At 37.6% G+C, this 22,904-nt stretch overlaps 1 protein-coding gene across 6 annotated transcripts in view; it reads left to right on the forward strand.

The window, feature by feature from the left end:
* The window catches only part of FAM189A1 (family with sequence similarity 189 member A1), an 87,867-nt gene that overhangs the window by 33,630 nt on the left and 31,333 nt on the right, over nt 1–22,904 (forward strand). For 5 of the 6 annotated variants that reach the window (XM_042039358.1, XM_042039360.1, XM_042039355.1 and 2 more), the window contains exons 2-4: nt 2,075–2,131; nt 16,855–16,965; nt 22,588–22,719. In XM_042039358.1, the coding sequence (XP_041895292.1) occupies nt 2,075–2,131; nt 16,855–16,965; nt 22,588–22,719 (300 nt within the window). Of the gene's footprint in view, nt 1–2,068; nt 2,132–5,921; nt 6,244–16,854; nt 16,966–22,587; nt 22,720–22,904 lie in introns of those variants that run through there. The other variant, XM_042039359.1, reaches the window with a different exon arrangement.

Raw genomic sequence — 22,904 nt, forward strand, 5'->3', positions numbered from 1 at the left:
TCCACAAAGCTCTCCTTTTCCAAACCAAAACACATGTACCTCTTTCATCTTACAAGGCCTCTGTAAAGGTCAAACACAGCTGTAGTTCAGCTGAACAAAAAGGATCAGCTCCCTTCTTGCATCCTGTGCAATGCCACAAATAAGACAAGAGGGGTAGAGGTTTAATTAATGGAAGGGAGGTCACACAGTAAATGAAAGTAAAGATTTGCTACTCATAGGTAGTGCCCTACAGTAGTATCTTGACTCTGACCATATGAGTTGGTGACTGAGAAATACTGACTTATGTACGAATATTTTATGTATCAATATGTGCTCTGGTTTGGAATGCAATTTTTTACTTTTCCTAAAGGGTTTTCTTTAATAACTTCACAATTTCAGCTAGCCCATTTATTTGATTGAGAGCATGTTGCTGTCTAGCCTGCAAGATAGACTAACTAACCTTGTCATTTTACCTTCTGAGTGCAGTTTCACATTACAGGACTATCAGCCCAGAGCCAAGTTATCATACAATAATAATAAGCTAACATAGCTGTGTGAGCACATTTAATTAACTGCAAGGATGGAATTCTCAGCTTTTCCTTCACTTGGCCAACATCCAGAAGTATGTAGCTCCTATGCTGTAGGAAACGCTGTAGAATACAAACTATGCACATTTGCATGTAGGCATTATCTGGACAGACTTTGATATCCATATCTTGGTCTTGGTTCATTTTTATTGTGCTTTTATCTCTCAGCTGTTGCATTTCTACTTCACTTAGAAACTAACACTGAGGTTTTACTAAAAAACCTCATTTGAGGGGTCTTTTTTTAATGGCATAGCTGCTAAAGAAAATACCGAAAGGTGCATTTTCCACATGTTGTCTTTCTGAATAATGTTTTCAACAGCTGCTGCAGCTGTGGATATTGTCAGATAGTGAAATATGCCTGAAACATGCTCACAGTATGAGTATTCACAGACTAGACTTTGTGAAGGCTTAAACTGGGCACTCCACAGTGCAGCTGCTCCAGGTAACTAACAGCTCTTCCTCTCACATTCGCACCAAGCATCACTAGACTGGATTGTTTCCAGCCTGGTTCCCAGTACAGTGTGCATTGCTTCTGCAGTAGCTAGATACAGTTGAATTTTTATTTATTATGATCTATTATTTTTACACCTACACATCTATTATTTTTACACCTAACAAAAGATTGTTAGGAAAGCAGGATGGAATGGGAATGGTGACTAGCTAAGTATAGAAGTTATTGCTCCACAAACTCTTTGTACAAGCCGAGAGGAAAAATGACACTGTGGACTCATGAAATAAATACATTGTGCAGTCTTTTCTCTGCATTTTATTTGTATTCTACTTTACTATTTTTGTAATTAAATGTTCTAATGAAAATGTTCCTCCCCACTTTTTTTCTCCCATGCCAGGGTCAATATCCCTTACCCTATGGCTGCAGTTTCCCTTTCTATTTTTAACTATATGTAAAGCTTATGGTGTCTCAGCTCTAACTTGCATGTTATTTTAAAATACTTAAGATCAGCTTAGGTGTATAAAGGTCTGAATCCTGCTTGTTTTTGGTTTGTAGTATCAGAAGTAATGTATCTGTATGCTAAATACAAGTTCAAATGAATGTGTGGGTCCTCTCTCAAACATAAACAAAAAACCCTTTTGCGAATCTGGATACCCTGGATAATTTTGTGATTGTCTTGTCATTAGTCCCCTTTTTTAAGCTAATTTTCAATTGTGCTAAGAGACCACAAGAAAATTTGCCCTAAACATTTATTCTCCTTTCGTGTTGATAACATTCAGGACTGGGAAAGAAGAAATGTTTTAAGACTTACTGTGATCTGATCGGAACTGAGTGAATCTGGCAGCTGGATTGAACTTTGTTTAAAAACAGCTTAGTTCTTAGTTATTTTTATTTTTTTATTGAGAATAAAAGGAAAGCATTATATTTTTAGCATTTGGTTTCCAATATTCTGAAAATATGCATCATGACTCTGTATTAACTTCATCTTATTACCTACTATGTTTTTAATGACACTGGTATAACCTCATGCCTCTTTAGTAACTCTGCTCTGTTGCAGGTGCTGTTGTCAGGATTGATCGGTGTTGTTTCATGGAAGAGGCCCCTGTCCCTTGTGGTGAGTATCTCCCAGAGCTTTTGTCTTTATAGAGAAGCCTCATAATCTGTGGGGATCATTTGCAGTGCTGTTATGCATCCGGATATTTATAAACACTTAGTACCAAAAGTGAAGGGCCTTTGAAGTTGTATAGTATAAACTACCTGGGTGAAAATAGTATTTTTCTTCTGTCTCACAAACAGATTATTGGTCTGCTTGTACCTTTGCATTTAACTTTATTTGCCTAAAAATGCACTGTGGAGCAATCTTTTTAACCAGTTATCTGGATGGAAAAAATCCCATTCCAAAGTAGTAGCTGTTAGTCTTTGTCTGCAGAATGATTTTCAGCTATGTTAGTATTTCTGTTGTGAGATTCGTGTAGTTTCTTGATAATGAACAGTAATCCATTCCTTGTGTGTGCCTGCTATTAGAGTTTCAGTTAACCTACTAATGTAAAGCAATATTAGATGGAAATCAATCCTATTAAAAACACATGATGATTGTGTCAATAAGGATGTGTTAGCAGGTAAACATTGCCTTTGAAAAAGTGTACATGTGTAACAGAGTAACACGAAACATTTGTAACATAGTACTAAAGATAGTCCCTGGAATAAAGAATATAATGGACAGTATGCGATGAAAAGTCTTGTACTAATAAGAATTAGCTTAATTAGAACTTCAGGTGTATTTCAGTATTCTGAACTGAAACAGTAGTATTAGAGCTTACATCATCAGAATAAACAATATTCACGCATCAGAAATGTTATCCAGGCCTGTTGAGACTTGGCTTCTTTGATTCCTGAACACTCACTTGCATGCTGTAAATTGAGCTGGGCTTTCTAATATCGATTAATTCAGTGAAATGTAAATAGGCAGTCATGGTCAATGTAATTCAAGGAAATAAAAGGGAAGAAACAGTAATGGCAATATTACTGCTTGCAGAACAGCTCACCTTCCTACAGTCTGCTCTAGGAAATTATTTATTTCCAAGAGTAAGCTCAGTGCTCGTGAGTTAGATCCTGATCTTCTTCTGTATTGGTACTTGGTGGTGATACAGTAATAACCTGGAAGAATGGGGACAGGGATGATGTTTTTCACTTCTGTGTGTGATTAAGCTGTGCAATAGTTTTACAGTGGCTACCTAATGTCTTGTTTTCCTTGCCGAGTTGTAAATACCTTTGAGCAGTTGGACCCCACGTGTGCAGGCTGACTGTTCTGATTAGCAATCAATAATATGTAGCTTTACAACCTCAGAATACAAAGTATCACCAGCTTGCTAATGAGTCATGTTTCTTCTGATCTGTTTATACAACGCATATGCCAAATACATACAGTCAGTGATTACCTTTTAACCTATTTTATAGTATTATAAGCAGCTAGATAATCGATTAGAATACTTGTCTTTTTTGTTGCAATGTGTTACAAAATCTGGCATTGCTAAGAGTGATAGATAGCTTTATCATTTGAAGCTATGAATAAAGTTATATAAAATTAAACCATACACCATCTGTGACGTCCTGAAAACTGGTGAAACTGTGGTAATAGTTTACTGTGCCAGTTTTCTGCATATCTTGGATTTGTGACTAAAACTGGTTTATAATAACTGGTGTTTTGACTATTGCTGAGCAGCACTTGTGCAGTATGAAGACTTTATAGTTTTCCCACACAGCATCACTTGCTTTGGCTTTTTCCTTCCTCTTTCCTTTGCTTATTAAACTATCTTTATCTTCACCCACAAGTTTTTTTCACTTGGGCTTTTCTAATTCTCTTCCAGTCCTGCTGCAAGGGGCAGTGAGTGGGTGGCTGTGTGGTGCTTTCCTGCTGGCCAGGGTCAGCCCTCTGTACTGCTGGGTGTGCCTTGCTCAGTGCTGTAATCGTGCAGGGTTTTTCCACAGATGGAGTGTCTTTTCTTGCAAATGTATTATTTTCTGCAGGCAAAAAGAGGAAGTTGAAGAAGCATTAAACACAAATAGTTCATCGACCCTTAATTCCTGGCTGTATTGTACTAGAAATGTGTTATGTAGTTTTGGTATAGAAAAGAGCATGTTGTTACATAGTTTAACGCTTTGGAACCAAAGTCAAAACTGAGAGTAGTTGTGTATTTATAAGCTATTAGTATGAATGCTATTTTGGATTACACATTCAGTCAAAGACTTACAAATGTGTATGTACTAAGGACATTTTCCTGGAATATTAATTTGCAGAAATTTAGAAGTTCTCCTGCTAAAGTGTCTTTGCAAATCTTAATTATCTGGAAAATTCACCAGATTTTGTTAGTTTATCTAAATTTTCTTGGTCACCTCCTAGCCATCAGTTGCTTATCTTGCCAAAATGCTTTATATATGCAAGGAATCAGTGTCTGTTGTCAAACCTGTATTTACATTTACTGGAGGAAGCACTCAGGCAAAGGAGGTATTTAAATTGCTTACACATTGATTTTGAACAGTACTTTCTGTATATTTCAGATGTTTCCTTATTAAGCTTTCTCCGTTTTCAGTTACGAAATCTCAGAGTATTGGTAGCGCTTTGGGGAAATCTCTCAAGAGTCCATTTTTTGGAAACCAAGCATTGGTTGTGTCACTTCCACTGCTTAATGTTAAAATGGAGTGTTAAAGTAGGAATTTGTTTCCTTGTGGTTTATGGAAGTGTCTGAAAATTGGGAGAGAGCTTGTGGAGCTCCTGAGGCTGAATTACCTTGTAAAAAAAAAAAAAACCTTTAAACTGTGCAGTCAGATTATTTTTCTGTTACAATCTAATCTATGGTAATTGCAAATCTCTTTGTGCTAAGGAGATTAATTCAGCCTCTGAATTGAGTTGAAAGCTTCTCTGTTGCCATCTGGCATTTGGGTGACCCCGGAAAAATATTTTTGCATTTCTAACTGAAAGTTTTTGCAATAAACTGATAGATTGACTGGTTTTTTCAATGAACAGAAATGTGGGGTTTCCTAATGTCTGTGAATGTCAGTGAGCACAAGATAATAGTACTTATTAATAAATGATCTTGATTACTCAGAATAGCTATTTACCATGAAATGTGCATTCCAGATCCAGTTCTGTGCACCAAGGAACACGCAAATCAGTGCATGTATAACTCAGTTTCAATGTGTTGTCCCTTTTGTCCCTTCAAATGAACCTTTATTTCAAGGCTTTTTTTTTTTTTTAATGATAAGCACATAGGATTTTCTTTATTTAAGAAAAATAAGCCACCCTAAATAGCTGCAGTTCAACCTGCACATCAGGCAAAAGGATGAACTTCTGTGTAAAGTCTCAGGGTGCACCTGTGGTAAGAATCAGTTAAATATATAACTGACTTTTTTTAGAAAATACTCGTCTTGGGTCAGCTTGGTAGTTTGTTGCAAAATGAGAGATTTTCTTTCAGAAATTCCAGTGAAAAAGTTGAACTATTTGAAATTCAAACTTAAATACTTTTCTTTTTTCTGTAAAAATCATTATAAAAAGGTCTGTGTTGAAAAAGGAAGTCACTAATAATTTTAAATAAATACATCCATGTATACTCTTGCCCCATAAGATGCATGAATATGTAAAACTGGCCCAAATGCTTTTCCTCATTGATTATCTCCTCTCACTAGATATCATTGCAGAGTACAGCAGGAATAACCAAACCGCAGGAAAGAGATGAAACATAAAATGTATAGAAATAGTGTATGAGTAAGTTTTCTTTCTTCTTACCAGTGAGGTGGAGCATTGACATGTTCCTGGCTGTGCTGCTTAACCTGAGATCCTAGAGTAGCTTAAGGGATGAGACAAGTCTTTCTAAACTCTTACAAGAGAATTTACATCTTCCTTTCAGATGAAATCTGAGAGAAATCTTTGAATTAAAAAAAATGGTTGTCCTCTCTCCAATACCCACCCCCAAGCAGAGATTTGGTGTTTGGTTCCTGGAATAAAGAGGTGGTCTGTGTAGTGGAGAGACAACGTCAGCATAAACAGGTCAAGACTGCAGGAGAAAAGCAAGTGAAAGAATGCACAGTGTGGGAGAATAGCAGAGTCTGAAGGCACCCATCACCTCGTGTGTCACTGCTGACTTTGATACCTGTGTGATGTTGAGAGGAGCTGCAGAACATCCCTCTGCCTTAACAGATCCCTTGATCACTCCGCAGTATCATTTCAGCGTGAGTATTCTTTGAGTTCCTTGATCAAAATGTTCATTAGGAACCCTGCTATTAGACAAACACTTGTCTTTGAGGCTGAAGCATTAGTTTAAAGGTGAGCAAAACACTGGGTGAAAACAAGTGCATCTTACATACCAGTGTTTTTCGAAGTTTCTGATAAACTGGGTGGGGGCTGAATGCTGGGTATTGCCGCTTTCAAAAAGAAACTTGGGAAGCTGCAATAACTTCTGTTTGGAAAGCAAATCCAGTGCTGGTTCAAAAAGTAGCTCTTCTAATGTAAAGCTGTAAATTTTGCTCAGAGCTGATGTGAACCCAGGCTTGAAACTGAGAGTAGTGTTTTTCTTTGACCTCTTTTCTGGGAGCATGGTAGGAAACTAACCCAAATTCAGAGGAGCTGAATGCGAAATCAGGGGGAAGAGAATTGTGGAGGACTAGGACAGGAAGGAGAAATTGAAATGCAAGGCTGGCAACACGAGGAAGATAAACATCAGAAGCTCTTGAGAAGAAGAGGACCTAGGTGATCAGAAAGAAGTGAACGAAAACCATGTCAGTAAGAAATCATACAATGGAATTTCTGATGTTTCAGCGATTCAGTGCCAGACCAATTCAGTGCCACCATAAATAACTGAATTGCAATAGATTTGTATCTCAGTTCTGAATTATTTCAGCGAAGAAAGCGTAGGCTGTAAATAATATTTGAAAAGTGTGGTCTTCAAAACTTGTGTAAACTCTGATTACATTCATGTTCCAAATTTTTTTTGCAGGTAGATTAACATATGCATTTAGCTTTTAAAATGTGCACTGCGTATTGCTGGTTTTTTTTTAAACTTAGACTGCTGATTCCCTTCTTTCTTCTTTAGTATCATGAAACAACTGACAGAAAAACCTACCCCCAGTGTCCTTTCATTAGAATATACCTGACAGAAGAGGAAGAGGGGAAAAAACGGAGAATGACCCAGTAAGGTTGTGAACTGGGTGGGGAAGAAACAACACTTGAGATGGAAACAGAAGAAGTGAATCAGGGAAATCTTTGCAGTGGTGGAGAAAAGATGTCACAGGGTGAAGCATCTCTTTAGAATGAACATTCTGTTTCCTCTTTTACAGCTTAGCACTTCTTAAAGCTTTCTTTTGCCTAGGTCTCTGCATCTCTCTGATACCCTTTTGACCAAGGTTGCCTGTTCCTGGGCCCAGCTGCCACCAGCTGTCACTCATGTGAGAATCCGGACTCCTCTGCTGAGCATCCATATGCTAATTAGTTATCCCCAGTGGCAGAGTTTCAAAAGACCACAAGCAGCTTTTCCTGAAGAGCAGACAAACCCTGCTGGGGCGTAACACTTGCCTCTTCCTAAACAAGCACTTCGTAATTACCCTTAAACAGCCCCTACTCCTCCCCATCTGCTCCCATCGCATCGTGTTGCCGTGGCGGCAGCTCCTGCTGGCGCAGTCCTGCTGTAGGATACTTACAGCTGCAGTCCCAGTGCTGCTGCTGCCTGTAATGAAGAGTGTGCTATGGTTGCTACATTCCCCTCTCTTCAGTCCGTCAGTAATTTCCTTGTTCTCACACACTTTCTAAATATATCTGCTGATGGTTCTTTCATCTCGTCTGCTCCTTCTTTTAGAAATGCAGGCTGCATCCCATCTGCTCCTGGAGTTCTTGGCAGCCTTTGCACAGTATAATTTCTTCAATACCTTCTTGGTGGGAGTGTGGTTTCCTTCAGCATTTCTTCTTCCTCCTTAGTTAATTAATCTTGTGTCACGTATCACTGGCGCTAGTTGGGCAACATGGGAGCTATTTGTTAAACTTTGTATTTTGTTTTCAAATGGTGAGGAAACAATAGCTTCAAAAATTTATTCTGGGCAAGGTGAGCTGCTTTTGAAATGTTTTTATTTAAAAGTAGAATAAATATTTGTATGAACTAATACAAAGTGTTTTGGGGCGTGATGGAATTGGGAATGGATACCTCAGTCTTTGTAGAGTCAAAACTCACGTGATTTTAGTTTTATTTGTGTGACAGATGGAAGGAAATGCACTGTTACCCAAAGAGAATCTAATTATCCTCTGCTTGTTGAAGAAAAATACTTTGATTTCAGTGGGATTTGCTTGCCAGGTAAATCACAGTTTAGATCCTGAGCTAGACATGTGTGATTGAGTGTTTGGGTTTCCTTAGTAGAGGTACTATAAAACCTCCAACAGCATTATGAATTAAGTTCTGTTCCAGATATATGAGGAAAGGTCTTTGAAATCTTAAAGTTCATTTACTGCTGGATCTCCATCAAATTATTCATGTGAGTCTTCCTTAGAGATGTGTGTGCAGTTTTTCTTGAAATGGCCAAAACTATAGCGAGTTTACACTACAATCAAATTGGAAAGAACTGCTGTCCACATGGAAGCCTTGCTCAGAAACGGATACTGAAAATGCTCGTGTGCTCTTGATGGAGATCAGCAGTCATAGCTCCTGACCCCGCTCACCTGCCAGAATTTTCCTCCTCAGTGATGAAAGTCAGAGTTCTGATGTGCGAGGGCTCAGAGGGACCATGCAGTTGTTAATTAATGAGAATAATTGCTCATGAGTAGTTAATTGCTATTAATATGTTGGGAAAGACAGATGCAAAATATCTGTGTATGTGACCTTTACATCCTGCTTCTGTCTCATTATGCTTCTGCCAGGAAGGGGCTGCTTGCGAAGCTTTTGATGCCTGTCCTTGTCAGCAGGACAACACGAGCCTTTATTTCCTCAGGGATTTCTGCTACAGATGTTATGGAAGGTTAATTTATATGGAGTAGCATTTCAGTGACACGTGCATGGGGGTGAATTCTTCCTGCAATGTGACACTTGCAAAAAGTAATGTATTGTTTGGGTGGATGAACCCATTATGCAGTTGCTGTGGAAGTGTAAATTCAGCCTTATGTAGATTTTTTTAAAAGTTATTAGACTACTCACACTGTTGAAAAAAATATATTCATTTCTATTTACTAATTTATCTGACTGTTTTGTTTAAATACAGATTGTTGTATACAAAGCTAATTTAGAAAAATGTTGTCTCTCCTAACTTCATAAATGTGTGAAGACCCCTAAATGTGAGCTTTCTTTTCCTGCTCAGCTGTTGTTGTGGAATATTTTTCAGAAACAGTATCCTATTAGTTAAGTTTTAAAAACTTCCAGTTTTTACTTCCTTGGAGAGCATGTTGGAAGGAAAATTAAACTGATATGGCTGACATAGTTGCAAATTTTAGATCTGGCTTATGTGGTCAAAATTCTATTCAGAAGGCATTATATTTGAAGTGGTTATTATCACACTGGATATCAGCTCCTCTTTTTCCACCTGTCTGTACAGCTGGAACAGTTGTTTTTGAAGCATTTCAAATTGACAACATTTTGAATAGCATTAAAATTGGTTAGTGCTGTTTGATTTCTTTCTCTTTCAAAATAACACTAGGTTAAATTTCATGTGCATGGATTTTTATATAGGGGATGAGTGGTACATAAATGGAAATTTCAGTGATAAAAATGAGACAATAAAACTACTATATAAAAAAAAAACTTGTCAAAATGACTTCTTTTAACTGCCTGCACATATAGTAAAAATTATATTACTGGTTTTGTTGTAGTATCAGCTTCAGATCATTGAAGGATTCTTTTGAGTGCTTATATTCATGTAGCAAACTTTGAATGAGGCTCTTGAGCATATTAGCTGGTACTCCTCATTATTCTTTTAATAGATTATTGAACAAAACTTAAGCTTCTTCTTTGCTATGAAAAAAACTACCTGCAAACTTTTTTTGTTACAATTACTGTTAGAAGTGTGTCACAGTACTTAAATACTTCTAGTGACAGCTTGAATTTTACCTGAAAAAAACGGTATAGCTCCTCTTCTCGTTCTTCTTTTATATGGCAGTAGTCTGCAGGTCACTTGAGGGTCCTTTTCGGTCCCTTCCAACTCAGAATATTCTGTGATTCAGAGAGGTGTAGATGCTAAAAGAGTTAATCAGAATCAAAATAGCAGAAAATTAGTAGATGCTGAAATGTCTACTTTTGACAAATTTCTCCTTAATGTTTCTGAGCTGAGAGCACAAGGTCTTTATTACTAAATCAGGCCTTCTCTTAAAAAATACTGCAATAAACAGTGTAATTGCTGGAGCTGTTACAGAGCATTACAGAAACAGCAAACACCTATTGCTGTGTGTAGAATATGACAGTGCTGCACTCACTGATGTATTACAGTCTTTGATCACACTTGAGGAAATAATCTGTATGGCCATTGCTTCTACTGACAGGAGGTATTGAATATCTCTTATTATGAGATATTAGGAGATCTGTTTTGATATAAATGCATCTTTGCATGTATCTGTCACTCTGTGCTCCTGTATATAGAGCCAAGGTTGCATTTTGGATTCCATGGTTCTTGAAAAGCCTTGGCAGCAACTACCAAATCCCTCACTTTATTGATATTGTTGTTGTTTGCTGCACAGTGAAACAGGAGGAATCCAAACTACTTCTTCTGGTCTTTAAATAGGTGTTATTTTGTGTGATGCAAATTCTCCTGAAAACACCCAGTGCCCCTCTCTGCTGTACACTGGGCTGTTACCAACATTCACATCATTGCTTCAGAGGAATGGCTTGCTGACTCTTGGTGAAAGCTGATTACTGCTCTGGCTATAAATAAAATCTAGACAGAGGGAGGCATCATTTTTTCTTGTAAATCAAAACCAGTAGCATCGTTTATAATCTTAAATAAAATCATATTTGAAGATCGTAGATTTGGAGTTTAAATTTTCTTAGAATATTTTAATAAAAATATAGAAATTAAGATACAACCAAGCAACTAATAATAAATAGTTAAATTCCTAGATCTATCTGAATGAAAACAAGTTAATAGGACCATAAGATAGTCAGTAAAATCACATACACCAAGTTCAAGTTCTAAAGTTTTCATCTGAACTATTTGGCTTTGAAATTAGAAATAGTCAAATTTGAAATTAGAATAGTAAATGGATTTTAGTATTTATACTGAGGTTTCAACTTTCCTTTAAGAAGTTAAATAGCCTCATTAGACCTAGTCAAAAGGAATTTAATCTGGAGAAAATGTAATTTAATTTAATAATGACTGGAATTGAACAGACTTATATAATTTAGGATAAAGCAGAACATAATTTATAGTTCCTAACATAAAAACATTAAAAATTTTAGCCTAATGCTGTGCCACACTGCAGGGAGTGTTTCTGCCTATTTGATACAGAACATTGCTTTAGACCTAGAGAAAATATTTTTGTTCAAATCTTTATTTTAATTTAGGCAAATGACATGGAATGCTGAATTAAACAGATCTGAAATGCCATCACTTTTCATCCTGTCTCTTCTAGCAAACATTGAGAACTAATGTTAAAAGAGATGTAATTCAGTCACGAAAAGGAAATCTATTATGAGGCAAATAATGGGAAGATACATTTTGTTTCTTGTACACTTGAAAACCATGAGTCAGGAGTGTGGGGTTGAGTACCATTTCTGTGTAGTAAGTTTTTAAAGTGGGCTAACTTAAAAATTGTATGCTTTATCTGTTTAAACCTATAATATGTAATGAGCATTCAGCATCTGGCTGTTCCAACAAGTAGTTTCTGTCTGTACCCCAGATAATCTTGATTAACTTAGTCCTGGCACACTTACTGATCTCACTTCTTTGTAGCTCTTGGTGGTCATAAATTTTCAGATTTGCTTCTGGTGTTATCCGTCTGCACCTCTATCAGGGAAACTAAAAATTCTGTAGCACAAATGACAAATGTTACTGTCTGCAGTCCATGTAAGACAAAGTTCTGTGAGCAAAACACCTTGGGCCAAGTTCTTAATCTTCTTATACAGTGGTTTACAGAGACAAGCACATTTAGCTCTGGCTATTCTAGCTGCTTCACAAATGATACATGTGTGTGTTAAAAGGTATATATTTTAAATCTCATTGAATCTATGCACACATATTTAATGTGATTGGAAAGAGGCCTGTAGTACCTTGTGTCAAACTACAATGTCTCAAAAAATTGCTTTCTACAAATGATTTCAGTGTCAAAGTTCATCCAAGGATGATTTTCTGACCTTTCAGGAACTGCAGAACAGGAATTAACAAGAAAAAACACGTAGACACAGTATTTCAGGTATGGAGGACTGGCAGATTTAAAGAAGCCAGTTTCCCATGGCAATGCCTGGTTTTATTCCAAGTACCCTGCACAGGAGAGTTGAGTAATATGTTTCATCAGCACAGAGGGTAGCGTTTTGTCTTAAGTGTTCATGTCTTGACTATCAAACCACTGAAAACCACCAGGGGAAGTAATGGTTGAAATGCCAGCAATGAAAAAGCAATCCTGTTTCATATATGTCTCCAAAATGGAAGTGTGAGGAATGAAGTAAAAGGTTGCTTTTAGAAATACAGTTTCATGTGATACAATATTTACATCATTTTTGCAGGGCTTTAATTATTTTGCATGTAGAAATTTCTTCCTACTTGTAAGTAGTACTTCTAACTATAATATGTGCTGTTCCTTTTTACTGTGCTCTTGATGTGTATATATGCAGTAGTGAGTGGGTGGTTTTGGGTCACTTAAAGCATCACCATCAAAAGTGTTAGCAAAATGCAGGGTTTAATATAAATTTGGGAAAGTGAAGTCACAGAATGGGTTGGGTTGGGAGAGAGGTCATCTTGTTTCACCCCCTGCCATGGGCAGGGACACCTTCCATTAGACCAGATTGCTCACAGCCCCATCCAACCTGGCCTTGCAAACTTCCAGGGACGGGGCATCCACACCTTCTCTGGGCAACCTGTTCCAAGGCCTCACCATCCTCACACTCCAGGCCCTTGTCCAAAGTCCCTCTCTAGCTTTCCTGTAGCCCCTTTAGGCACTGGAAGGTGCTCTGAGTTCTCCCGGAAACCTTTTCTCCAGGCTGAACAGCCCAGCTCTCCCACCCTGTCTCCATAGCAGAGGTGCTCCAGCCCTCTGGGCATCTTTGTGGCCTCCTCTGGACTTGCTCCAACAGGTTCTCATCGTTCCTGTGCTGAGAAAGCCCCAGAGCTGGACACAGCACTCCAGGTCTCTCATGAGAGTGGAGTAGAGGGGGAGAATCCCCTCCCTTGACCTCCCGGCCGCGCTGCTTGTGATGCAGCCCACAGGACGCAGTTGGATTTCTGGGCTGCAGACACACCTTGTCAGGCCATGTTGTGCTTCTCATCCACAAACATCCCCCCAAGTCCTCTTCCTCAGAGCTGCTCTCACTGTATTTTTTGGTAGAAAGCTGTATATTGACAGAAAATCTAAATTGTTAGTGTCTTCCGTGGCAAGTCACAAACTGCAGTGCGCGCTAAAGTTGGTTCGTTTTTCCCCATTTTACTTCATATCAATTCAAGAACAAATTGTGAAAGACAGTAAAAGCAAGGGCAAGAAGGCGCTTTGAGCCAGCTGTCTCAAGGATTAAAGATTTCAGTTTTTCAGGTAATACAGTTTTAACAGTGCCTTTGGGAAATAAGATGAAAGGAAGTCTAAAGCTTATGGTAAAAACAAACCAGAATAAATTACTTGAGGCCGGTTGTGAAGAAAAGAGAAATATTAAGTGGCAAAAATGAAAGTGATGAAAAAGAATGGAGGGCAGAGAATATATCAGCTTCTGTAAATCCCTTTGATTTTTTTGGTGGTATCCATAGACTTAAGATGGTCTACTTTGGGACATTCTGAAGGCAGGTGTATGGTTGTATCTACATTTAAGAAATGTGCAGGAAAAAATGTTCACAAATAATCTGAGAGTACTAATAATTTTCTGAAAGGTCAAGTTGTACTCAAGACAGAACTACAAATAACTTTCTTGATAGTGGAAAGATAATATAACCTGCTAGGGTTAGGGCTTAAATATTTTTTTTTTCTTTCAGTATGGAAGGTCACTTATTCTGGGCTCTCACTTGCAAGGCAGGGAGGTTACTGGTTTTTTTCAATTCTGTGCGGATGTGTATGGTGTGGTCTGTTGGGACTTCAAAGATGCAAACTCACTCTTCATATACTTTTGCATATTTATCCCTAAAATATTTTCCAGAAATGGAGTAAAAAGGGGAGCCTCATGTGGATCTGCCCTTTCTTATTTCCTGGAATTCCTCTTCAGGTCTTCTGCCCTAGCTTCAGTACAGCCTAGTCCCACTAGAGAATTCAACTAGTTTATAATTCCAGGTGCAACAGGACATCTCAAATAGTGAATTGTTATATCATTTTAAATCATTGCATCTGAACTGTTTAGTTTTGTAGAATTAGTTTAAGACCATGGTAAAATTTAAGTAGGAAGTCCTATTAACATTTCTTCCATAGAGATCTTTGTATACACTGTAAGTTTTGGTTTCTCCAATTAGTTCTGCTACCACCATGTCATAATAAATCCATTAGCTTTGCTTTCTGTTCGTGTATTAGTTCTTGGTGACTTTTGGAGCTTAGTGGTATTAATACTTCTTCCTGATTTCTAGGAATATTTTATCTTGTTTATATGTTGTAACTAGAAGAGTGAAGAACACAATATTGTAGTTTTAAATCAGCATTAAGATGTCATAGCCCTTCAATATTTGACAATTCTGTGTTTACTTCAGTGTAAGTCCTTGCCCTTGATCATTGTGTTAACTGCATCTTATACTCTTTCCTTACAGTTTCATACTGCTCCTGCAAGTATGTCACACTGAGCTCTCAGAGCAAGTATTTGGTAGCTCTCTTTCTGAGGAAAATTTTAATGTGGAAATTAGGCAGACTTGACTTCATAAATAATGTATGAACTATGTATAACACTTAGGTATAACACTTCATTTACAGTGTTTCATAGCGTAGTGTTGGATCTCCATCATGATCCACAATGGCCACCCTTTCAAAGGGCTGCAGGTGTGTTTATTTTTACTGCTGTAGCTGTGCCAGTGTTAGAAAAGACTGAGCAGTGATAAAAAAATTAAGCAGACTGAACATACTTTTTAATGTCTGTAAGTGTGGTAATTGATACTTTTATGCCTCCTTTTCTCCGTTGTGGCTTCCAGCATGGTGGTACACTTCACCTCTGAAGTTGTGACAACAGAGTACCAGGTGTGTCCTACTACATCAGTAGAAGGCCTTTTTTGGTACTTAGCTGAGAAGCATTGATGAAGGGGATTGGAAATATTTCAATTCCTTTTATTGGGATCTTTGTGCTCTGCAAGAGGCAAGGTAGTTTCAAATGACTTGCAAAGGACATGAATTTTCCCCTTTAGCTCCATGTCCAGATTAGGTAGTTCCTTGCCTGGGACAGTAAGAAGTGAGGCATAAAAATAGCAAAATTGGGAAGACAGGTGTGACAGAGAACTTCAGTGTTTGGTATCATGTGGTGGCTGCCACTTTGAAATGCAACTCCTAAACAGAGTGTGAGACTTAGACTCACTGAGGTGAACAGGAATTCTGAGAGCCTGTTTCATGATTTTGACAGTGCTGGGTCCTTCGCTCTTGTCTTTGCCAGTGACAAGAGGAAGAGGTTACCTTGGAAACACCAATAGAGATTTCTTCATTAATGAATGCTGATACGGAGAAAGTACTACAAAGATAGATAAACCTGATGTAGCTTACAACCCTTGTTGTGATGCTTAGAAGAATCTGAAGCTAGCAACTAATATTTGTAACACAGCTTCTGTCCTTTGGCTAATACTGTGGACATTACGGGGTTTTTTGTCCAAAAGCACTAGAAAAAAAATCTACAGCCATTTTGGACTTAAGATTGTCAAAAATATTCATAGCACATGGACTGACAAAAGATAACATCTTGTGAGAACAGTGAAGGGCTGTAAACTGTGAGCATGCATATGGAAAAGAGATGCAACAGAATTTCTTACTAATTTCATATAATACACTCATACTCCTGTTGAGTTATGGCAATGTCAACACTGAGTATTTAAGGTGGCCACACATTAGGCACGCATTTGTTCTTGGCCTCTTACTGGTTGTGCCATTCCCTGCATGTTAACATTTGTCTGCCCTGACTGGCCCAGGTTTTTTTTACATTTAAAGCAATAAAATGATAATTAAGTTGATGGAATCAACTTAATGATTGTTTTGACACATTTTGCGATGAGAAAAAAGGAGTAGTTGATAAGGAGGATGCTGCTTAAATTGTAATTGTTGTTTAAAAAGCCACTCTTCTTTCTCAACTTGTAGGAACTCATGATACGTGATATTCACAAATACTTTTCCTGTTTAAGATACCCATATCCCCATCAAAGGGATTTAAATTGCTTCAAGACTACATCTGTTTATAATAAAACATTTTTCAAATCTTACTTTTTAGTAATGCCTGGTAATAAAACCCATTAAATTTTCAGAGTGTGTGATAAAAGTGGGAGATAAATGGATTATTTTGAAATGGCTGGAGGAAAACATATAATAGTCATGTCTAGTTTTGATTTAGCTTTCTCTTACTGTGCAAGACCAAGGACGCTGTCAGATTAAGTACCCTATTCTCTTTAAAATATATAAAATGTTGCCATCCATGTAATTGTGTGACAGGCTGGAAGTTCTTGAACATGTAAATTATATTTTTCCTTGTTTGCCTCTTGAAGTGAGTAATAATAGGGTGCTTGGTTTTTTTCCAGATAACCTTTTTCATGCTGCTCTCTGCAGTGTGTGTGATGCTGAACTTGGCTGGGTCCATTCTGTCCTGTCAGAATGCTCAGCTGGTGAAGTCCCTGGAAGGATGTCAGTTGGTGAGTGATGGAAAACAAGTTTCTTACAAAGGGCAAAGATTCTGTTTTTCATTTGTTAAGGTTTTCCACACATATTCCTTTAATTTCCAAAACAGTGTGTACTTAGTAGAGCAATCTGTAGTTGTTACAACCTGAAAAAACATTTTGGGAAAAGTTTGAGTGAAAGCATTAATGGATTTAGTGTTCTGCCACCTCAAAAAGTAACTTTTAATATCATAAGGACTTGCTTCTTAGTGTCATGGTAAAAATGATGCTTCAGCAGAATAGGTGGAGTACAGGCCACATCAGAGCAATGTGGTGGTTACCACTTGATGTCAGCGGGATCAGGATTCTGTCCAATACTTGTACAGGCAGTGGATTTCACAGATAGGAATGTTTTGGTATGTGCATGCTAAGATTTTGTTTGCCAACCTGAGTTGTTTTTCTTTTTAATTTCCAAAGTAAATGAATGTTACTTGTGTTAAATAAAATACAGAACAATATAAATTATCATAATGTGGCATGCTCTAAATTATTAGTAGGTACAGTTTACCTAAAGCCGTTATGTTTTTATCTCAGGGAAATAGTACATACACATTGAATTCTAGCATATTCTCTGACTTCAGCTTGCAAAGATGTCTACAGAAGTAAACTCATGACTGAAGTATTTGACTTGAAATAACAAGTGTTCAAACTGTAGTGTCAATTTTCAGAGCATGATGAAATACTAAGTTGCTTTGCCACAGTGTGTTTTATTCTGTAAGGGCAACTTAATTTCATTGTGACTGTTTATCATATTGTGACTGTTTCAAAAAAAACAAAAAACAAAACAAAAAAGCAACAGCTTCTTCTACCCAGATCTTGCTTTTTAGGTTTTCCTTGCTCAAAATCCCATTTCGGTCAGGCTGGGGGTTTGCACGTGAATATATTGCATTGCCATGTTGCAGTGATCATATATATGGAATTCTAGAGCTCTGTTCTCACAGATCACCCTCTGGGAGGGGTGCACTGTAGTGAACAGCACTGCTTTATGATTAAGCACAGGATTTGACTTAGAAGGTGGTGATGTATTATGCTGAGCATATTTAATTACTTTATTACCATTTTTCACTCAAAAAGGAAAAACTCAGTTTCTTAACAGCTTGTTCCAAGTGTATATTTAATTTTAATTCCTTAGATGGGTCTCTTTAGTGTTGTAGATCTGTGCAATCCTGCACTATGTGACTGTTCTGCATTATCAAATCTAAATCCTTTACTTGCCTCCCAGGATTCAAATGTACTTTATGGGGATGCAGCTCTAGGAATCAAAATCCAGCCTTTGCAGACATGTGGTTTGAAATGTATTTAACATCCCATATAACTGAACCAGTAAATTTCCAAGCATGGTATAGTAAAGAAGTCAAATTCAAAATAAATTCTGTTTTAGTTCTGGTAGTTCTATCAAACTCATTCATGCTGAGTGCATGGCTTTAAAAGTGATAATAGTATCTACTGTATTATGGAGCTTAAATTCAGCAGTGTTTCACATGTAGAATGGTTATTTGAAGAAAAAGAATGAGATACAGTAGTCTTATTTTGCTTTAAACACTGGGGATTTATTGTAGATTCCATAATATGTATTTTTGTGTGAATATGAGAAATGTGCTTGCCATATGTTAGCATTTTGAATGTGTAATTTGTGAAGTTGGCATTTGTGCTCTTTATCCTGCAGCTTAGCAACACACAACACTAAGAGGAAGAAAGGGCAGTAGCTTTAACACCTTGTTACGAAAAATTAATTGGACTTTTTTTTTCCATGATTAGCTGCAGATCTTGTAGCCAAAACCTCAAGATAATGCTTTAAGTCAGTGAGAGTAGGACATGTACAGAGCAGTTACACACTTGAGCTGTTCATTAACATGTACAGGAGAAACATTTCTATCTAGGAATTTCTTTTTCGAATAACAGATCTCTAAAAACTGTGTTTAACATATATGGGTAGAGCAATTAAGATATTTTAATTTATATTCTATTACTGCACAAGACAGAATATGTTTTATTTCTTAATCTATATTTGTTTGTATTGAGTTTACCTGTCTTGTAAGTCATTTATTCATTTAAAAATAAATGCTGTAGTTCTAATCAAATTTACGGGTGATTATTATTCAGAAAAGTAGTGATAGTGTCAATCTCTCTACTGAAAGATTACTTATAATTTTCTTTTTGGTTGTACGGCTGAAATTGGCTAGTGGTTATAGTAACATGTAAAGGAAGACTCTTCTTTCCCCTCAGTTGTCTTTGGCTGGAACAACAGAGCCCAGATCCAGAACTGAGGTTTATTTGTATTCCATTTTGCACTGGAGCTACACTCTGGTCTGTGCATATTGAAAAGCAATTTTAAAATCTCAGGAAAAGTATATACTCTGTTTTGTTCTTACTGATCTGTCAGTTTTTAATCTTGATATTTCCCTACAATGCAACTTTATCCTTACTGGATCCTCCCATCTTTCCCTTTGCATAAGGTACTAGAATTGACTGAAGTTCCTTCCCATAAGCACACCAGTGGGGCTTTCTTGTACTTCGCTGCCTTATCAGCTTTGGAACTCTCATACTTCATTTTTAAATTTTTTCTTGCCTTTTTTATGTTCCCTGTAAAAAAGCCTGAAGGTTAACATAGAAGAAGAAGTAAAATCTATTGCTTCTTTTACTAGAAGACTTACATTTGCAATAAGGAGGTGGTAGAATGCAAAGTAACAGTGTTAACAAATTCCTAATTTGCCCTTTTTGGGGTGAATGTATGTGCACTCAGCCAAACATGCAAACAAGCTTCTTTTCAGCAGCATTGATAGAATTTGATTAATTGATACAGATGAAAAAAGTAACATAAGGCCTGTGAGTGTGTGTGTGCATGCATTTGTAATAAATCTGGAAGGTCCTTTCCTTTCTTGATCCTCTGCTACATAAAAGTCAGGTTTTAGTGTGTGTTGTGACTTTGAAGTAACAGTACTGCTTTTTGAGACAGCAAAATGAACTTACAAGACAAATTATGCATATAAGCAGCCCTGGCTGAAGTTTGAAATCTTAAATACGGTTTGGATGAGGGTGTGCAACTGTCATCAGTGTGGAAGTACACAAACTCTGCTGTGAGTATGGACTAGTATGAGTAAGAATCATGAAGCGGAACACAAATATGTACAGGATGGTGGGGGTATGTGCAGGAGATGAAGTGAATGACGCTTTCTTCTTGAGCTCTGCTAGCCAAAAAGAGATTGAAACACAGACAGTTTTGGAGGCACTGCTGATGTAATTCTCTCTGAGGCTGGCAAGCACCAGCCCAGCAGCTGGAAGGAGTGATCCCAGCTCCTCCCTGAACCAATGCAGATTTGTCAGTGTTCCTGTCTCTGTTTATGAAGCCATGTTGTGAATGGCATTTGAGGTGTGATCTGGGCTAAAAATAAACCACTTCTCCTTCCTTCCCAGAAGAAAAAAAAAAAGTTGATTTTGGCACTGTTTAGGTCACAGAATAGCTGTATGAGCTCTTGATCCTGTCTGCACAAGTGTGAGACAGCAGCAGGGCAGGGAAGGGCATTCTGGAGCAGGGGGCTCAGGAGTGCTTTCAGCTGCTGTATTGTTGAGAGCACAAATGCAGTGACACCTTCAGCCTTTTGTCCTGCTCCCCATTACAGAAACACAACTTACAAAGAGGTTGCTTCCTGAACATGGAAGGAAAAGGTGCACAATAAAGCAAATTGATAAAAATTCTCCAAAAATAATATGCTTCCAATCTGGTAGTGAATCTTGGGTGGTTTTGAATATGCTGTGATTCTTAAGGTGTCCCTGTGTTTTGCAAGAACTTTCATGTAAACAATTAGCTTTTAACTCATTTTAGGAATTAAATTAAAAGAAGAGCTCCTGGGCAGTACAGAGTTATGGAACAACTTTCAGAAAGATTGAGAATCTCTCATAAATGGGGAAACTTGACTGAGCCTTTTCAGCCTTACTTTTGTGGTACCTGTTAATTACATGTGATAGAAGCAGCCCTGGGATCTATATTTCATATTAGAAATGCCACATACATACCCTGAGTCAGTGCCTGTCCTTTATTAAGCAGGGGCAGCAAGAATCAGAATAGATGATCTTGCAGTAGAAAGCTTTGTCTGAGGTCCATTTTCCTCATTACAAAAACTTTTTAGCAGCTGCAGCCTATATTGATTTGCCTGGTGTAGCCTTTGGCTCCCAGCCTTAGCAGAGCTCTAAATCCAAAGTGTGAGTTTCAAACTTCCTCAGCAGCATTTCTCATTTGCTGTACCATTTCCAGAGAGTTTTGGGAGCAAGACTTCCCCAGTGACATCCAGTGCTTTGATTTTACATCGGCTTGAAAAGCTGAGGTCAGCTGATCATAAACCATTTAGTTGGGTTTTACTTGGATCTTTTACCTTTTAAAAGAGAGTATTAAAAGATTACAGGAATTGAAAAAGAGCCAATCTGAAATTGTTCAGGCTGCTTTGTGAGTTAAATTGTATGCTAATGAGATATAAAACCCACAACTATCATAGAGGTGATCAAACTGTTTTTTCTTTGTTTCTTTGCAGTGTCTGTGGCATAGGGTATGACCAGTCTCTGTGAGTTGCCACAGACAATTATTTCCAGTGTTGCCTTTGAGAATATGGGAAATGGTGTAATTTACATACCCAATTTTTTCTAAAGCCTTTTACAAATTGTGCTGGCTAGAGGGCAATCTGGAGTCTCAGGAGCTGAAGTCCCCTGAGATAGCTCCTGCCCTGAGCATGCTTTCATCACAGTAAGCAAGCATTCAGTCATCTGTACCTCACCTGGAGAAGTTTATTATGTTCTTTTAATTGACTCTTATTTTTGCTCTTCCATCTGCTGTCCCGGTCACGAGCATGTAGGGAGAGAGTGCTACCTAAGCCTGATAGGAGTAGCACTAAAAAATACATGTATTTAAACATATATAACTTTTAAGATTATATGAACAATTTAAACATTCTTTGAGGTCTAAGCAGTAAGTAAATACTCTGTTGAAATGATTCTATGTATAAGACTGTGCAACATAATTCTACAAGGAATGCTGGTACCTGTTTTTGTTCAGGAAATTGGCAACATCCTAGGGAGAATTTGAATTGAAAATAGCAAATGCATACTTGCATTAGGAAATTTTTTGTGGATTTGTGTCTGGAAATTTCAGGGGTTTTTTTAATGTAAAAGAGTGAGTAACAAGGTGATTCAGATCTCATCACCCAGCCACTGTGCTTCTATCTTTACTTTGGGGAATAAAGGACTGATTTGTGATCATGACTCCTTCACTTATTTTCTGACCTCTTTCTGTTATTTTTTGTTTTCCCACATCTGCTATGATTTTATGCCTATTCAGTTGAGTTACTCTGGTTTCACCTACCCCCTGGGAAAGCAAATTTTTTTCAAAAAGAGGCGTAAAAGGTAACACTCTTTGATATTGAATTCTCTTTCTGTATTTTACCTGTTTTTATAGCTTATATTAACCAATGGAAATCATTCTGCTCCAAGGGTTCTGCACAGAGATTTTCGTTTTGCATTTAGTAATCATTACTGTAACTGTAAATACCATTTTTGGGAAGTGTGTTTCTGTTGATTTATGCTTTCTCTGACCTTTTCTTTTCTCCACAGATTAAATTCGACAGTGATGGTGTCTGTGTTTGCTGTGAAATGCAGCATCAAACATCAGGCTGCAGTAACTTGGGAGAAACACTGAAACTGAACCCTCTGCAGGAGTGCAATGCAGTGAGGCTGACCCTCAAGGTGTGTTAGGACAGAATTAACTGTTTCTTGCAGTTTTAACTTAGCAAAGCAAGGTGTCTGATGAAGGGAGAAGCAGCTGATGTTCTCTGTGTTCATCCACTCTCATGTGCAAAAAATATCTTCACAGTATCAGCATTTCTGTGGGTAACTGTTTTGTTAGAGGTTATTCAAGAAACAGAAGTTAA

The sequence above is a fragment of the Corvus kubaryi genome, unplaced genomic scaffold (assembly GCF_017639235.1).
Source record: "Corvus kubaryi isolate FWS band 111438036 unplaced genomic scaffold, C.kubaryi_AGA036_p1.0 37394, whole genome shotgun sequence".
Lineage (NCBI taxonomy): Eukaryota > Metazoa > Chordata > Aves > Passeriformes > Corvidae > Corvus > Corvus kubaryi.